The sequence below is a fragment of the Tamandua tetradactyla genome, chromosome 9 (genome assembly GCF_023851605.1).
Source record: "Tamandua tetradactyla isolate mTamTet1 chromosome 9, mTamTet1.pri, whole genome shotgun sequence".
Classification (NCBI taxonomy): domain Eukaryota; kingdom Metazoa; phylum Chordata; class Mammalia; order Pilosa; family Myrmecophagidae; genus Tamandua; species Tamandua tetradactyla.
Window position 1 is genome coordinate 84,379,171 of NC_135335.1, and position 4,058 is coordinate 84,383,228.

General features: G+C 37.3%; 1 protein-coding gene across 5 annotated transcripts in view; it reads left to right on the plus strand.

The window, feature by feature from the left end:
• The window catches only part of TTC23L (tetratricopeptide repeat domain 23 like), an 87,118-nt gene that overhangs the window by 74,017 nt on the left and 9,043 nt on the right, over positions 1 to 4,058 (plus strand). For 3 of the 5 annotated variants that reach the window (XM_077116939.1, XM_077116940.1, XM_077116938.1), the window contains one exon: positions 2,090 to 2,172. The exons of the other annotated variants lie outside the window; for them this stretch is intronic. In XM_077116939.1, the coding sequence (XP_076973054.1) occupies positions 2,090 to 2,172 (83 nt within the window). The remainder of the gene's footprint in view (positions 1 to 2,089; positions 2,173 to 4,058) is intronic. 5 annotated transcript variants of the gene reach the window in all.

The window sequence follows — 4,058 nt, forward strand, 5'->3', positions numbered from 1 at the left end:
CTTTTCTTCTCCTTCTGGGACACTTATGATTCTTATATTTGTGTGCCTTATTTTGTCCTTCATTTCCCTGAGATCCAATTCAGAGTTTTCAATTTTTTTGCCATTTGCTGTTTTGTGTGTTTGAAATCAGTTGTCCTGTCCTCTAGTTCACTTATTCTTTCTTCTGCCTCTTCAAATATGCTGCTCTGTCTTTCTAGTATATTTTTTACTTGGTCTACAGCAACTTTAATCTCTGTGATATCTGCTATTTTTCTATTTCTTCTTTCAAACTCCTCTTTATGCTCTTCTAGTGTCTTCTTGATCTCCTTTATGTCATTATCCATCCCACTGATTTTATTTAGTGGAGTTATATGACACCTTTGATTAGTTGTTCCAAAGTCTGTGTCTCCTCTGTTGTTTTTATTTGGTCATTAGGCTGGGCTATTTCTGCCTGCATCTTCATGTGCCTAGTGATCTTCTGTTGTCTTCGAGGCATGTAAATCTCTTGATAGGGTTTCTTTGAAGTTGATTTCCTTCAGTAGTCTAAAGCTTTGTATTTGCAGGATGGTTCCTTGTCACCATCTCCCTGTCCATGCATTCTTGAGGGCTCTGGGCTTCCATTTGGAGAAGGGTACCTTAGGCTATTTACACTAGCTAGACAGTCTCCAGTTCTCTGTGTCTCAGTTCTTCAACTTTTGCCACCAGGGTCTCCATTGACAATGCCTCCTAGTGCCCTGCCCAGTGCAGTCATGCTCCCTTGGCCACTGGCAGTACCTCATGCAACCAGTCCTGGCTTGATTTTGATTTATTTTTCTCGTTATGAGGTTCACTTTTCTGCTACTTTTCATGCCTAATAATCTTTGTTTGGATACCATACATCATGGATTGCAACTTTTTTGAGCCTTAGATATTTTTGTAGTCTCAAATAATCTTGAATTTGTTCTAGAACTCAGTTAAAATACTTGGAAATGCTTTGGTCCTTTTGGGTCTTTGTTTTTTAAATTTGTTAAATGGAATTAGAGTGGGATTTAGTCTAGGGAAAATTACCCCCCATTATCAGGCAAGAACCTTCCGAGTACCCTGCCCAAAGCTCCATAAACCTTGAGTCTTTTTCGTTTGGTTGGTGGGAACAGGTGTTACTCCTGATCCTGTGTAAGCATCAGGCACTGATGCCTCCAATTCCTGCCAATGATTATTTCCCCAGCCTTGGAAAGTTTCCTTATGTGCTTGTGCTAATCAGTACTTTGCTGAATACTCAAGTGGAACCCATTTGCAGATATCCATGGCTCTCTTTGTATGTAACTATTTCCTCTCTGGTACTCTGCCTTGGCAAATTTTCCTTGACTCTCAGGCCCATCTTCTGGACCCAGGGAATCCCCTGAGCACTGCTTGAATATCTTTCCCTGTGCTATGGCCTGGAAATTCTTCCAAGGCAATAATCTGGGTAGTCATAGGGCTTACATTATTTTCCATCTCTTGGGATCAACATCTTCTGTGGCCAGGTGTTCAGTGTCTTGAAAATTGTTTCATATAATTTGTCTACTATTTTTTTCTTTTTCTTTTCCTTCTTTCTTTTACTTTTTTTTTTTTTGGTTATTTCAGGCAGGAAGGTAAATCTGGTCCCTATTATTCCATCTTGGCCAGAAACAGAAGTCAGCAATAAAACTTAAAATGGAAAGCAGCCTAAAAGTAGAATGATGTAGCATTAATACAATGCAAATTTGGGACACATACACAGATATCATTTGAATTCATCCCTTTGGTTACAACTATTTGGAGAATCCTGATGGAAATCACTATTAGAGCCATATTTTAAATAAAGATGCTATCAATTTTCTTCCCTATTGGCTATCCACAACCATTTATGGTAGTGATAGGTGCAGTAAAATAAAGCACTACATATACATTGTGAGAGATGAAGAAGGTAACTAAAGAGCCTTCAATCCAGACTCCTTTTCCTCTTTGGTAAGAAACCAGTGAATTGTAATGCTGGAATTTGAAATTTAAACTTGTGTCATCTCAGTTCCACTAGTCTTCTGCTGAGTTTGGTTTGTAATTAAGCTGTTTACTATGTGATTCCCTTTAACCGGTTACGTTTTGCAATTCACAGTGTCTGATGATTCAAATCCTTGTGTATGAAAGTGATCACAGTAAAATCAGAGAGACAAAAAACATCCTCTCATTATTGCAGAGGTGAGTTCAGCCCCAAGCTATCAACCATTCATCAAGGTGGATATATGGGTATCATGGCCTCTCCAGAGTCATTCAGTTAAGGGTGTGATTCACCATTCTCATTCTTGGAGTAAGACTTAAAGAAATCCAAGAATGCCTTTATTCCCTCAGTAAGCCTAGAGATTTGAACCCAAGCAGGTCTGACTCTACAGTCCATGTGCTTTTCCCTAGAGGAGTTTTGTTCTGTGGTAAGAGTGAGGACCCTGATTGTAGAGGAGGCTATGACTCACAACTGGTCCCCTTCTCACCAAGTTCTGGAATGTGGACCTTTGGACAAGTAGGGAACAAGATGAACGTAGAAAATACATTCAATCTATCCTATTCTCTTCTATTTCAACCAGAGCCACACCTAAATTAGGCCCAACAGAAACAGAAACAGTAGATCTCCTGTTTTATCATTATCTAGAGAAAGTGGTATTCTATGGTCTCTCAGTAATTTCCATGGTAGAAGGATATAGAGGATCACTTACAGAGCAATATGGGAACTTTGTTCCTGGCCCATCACCATATATGAAAGTATATTTTCTTAATCAATAATCTTAAAATACTAATAAGAGTAATAACGTGGATCTCCCTTGTCCATGGCATTGTATTATGTATTTAGATAGACTATTTCTGGTTCACAAACAACCTGTTAGGTAGATAGTTTTATTCCCAGTGTTCAAATGAGGAAGCTGAGGCTCAAAAAGTCATCTGTTAAATGTGTTAAGACTCAAACCCGAGTCTGTTAGACTTCAAAAGTATACTTTCTTTCCCTGTGCAATGGGGATTCTGAGTTTAGTGTGCTTAACTATACACATGGGAATACCTGGTCAGCAGGTAATATGATATAATGGTATATTTATGTATAGTGAAACTGAAGACTGATTTCTTTCGGTTAACTTACCCTGAAAGAGGTAGAGCTTACTCCAGAATGTGCTTTCTGTCAGACTGGATTTAAAATTCAGGCTCCAACCCTCACCTCTCTGACCTACCTGAAGTTACATCATCTCTTTCAGCCTCTATTTTCTCATTAATAAAATAGAGTGTCTTCCTCAAAAAGTGGGTTTTCTGAGAATTAATGAGATCAATACAGCACTTAGATCAGAACCTGGCAGGTCTTACATATTCAATCAATGCCAGCATAGTAATAATATTAATAATTTAAAAAATAATAAAAATAATTCTCTTTCTAAAGTACTGAAGATATTAAGTCAGAATGTTTAAATTAGAGGCTTCTATATCACAGTTATTATTATTATATATTAGAGTAATAATTAAACAGTATAAATTACTGAAGTCAGACTTGTGTTCAAAACCTGCCTGAGCCACTAAAATATGTGACCCTAGGCAAATCACTTAACCTCCTTGAGCTTGATTTCTCCATTACTAAAATGCAGATAACAGTATATCACATAGAGTTTTGTGACATTTAAATATATATATATAATATGCTTAGTACAGTGCCTGGCAAAGATTATGTGTTCAATAAATATTAGTAAAACATGGTGTACAGGTGGTTTAGTGGTAGAATGCTTGCCTTCCATGTGAAAGACCCAGGTTCAGTTCCTAGACCACGCATCCAAACCAATAATAATAATAATAAATGAAACACCCTTCCTTTCCCTTCTTCCAGAGTACACTCATTGCCTTTTGGTTTCACGTCACCAGATCAGAATGTTTTTATCTTATTTGATTCGATATTACCATATGTTGTATGATTGGGAATTGGACTGGGAATTTGAACCCCTGAACATATTTAGAATATATTGTGCTTTGGCGGTAATAATAGTAATCTTTTGCTCTTTACTAATAGTAAAGAGCAATACACATATTAGAGAACAAATACATAATGTTTAATTGAAACT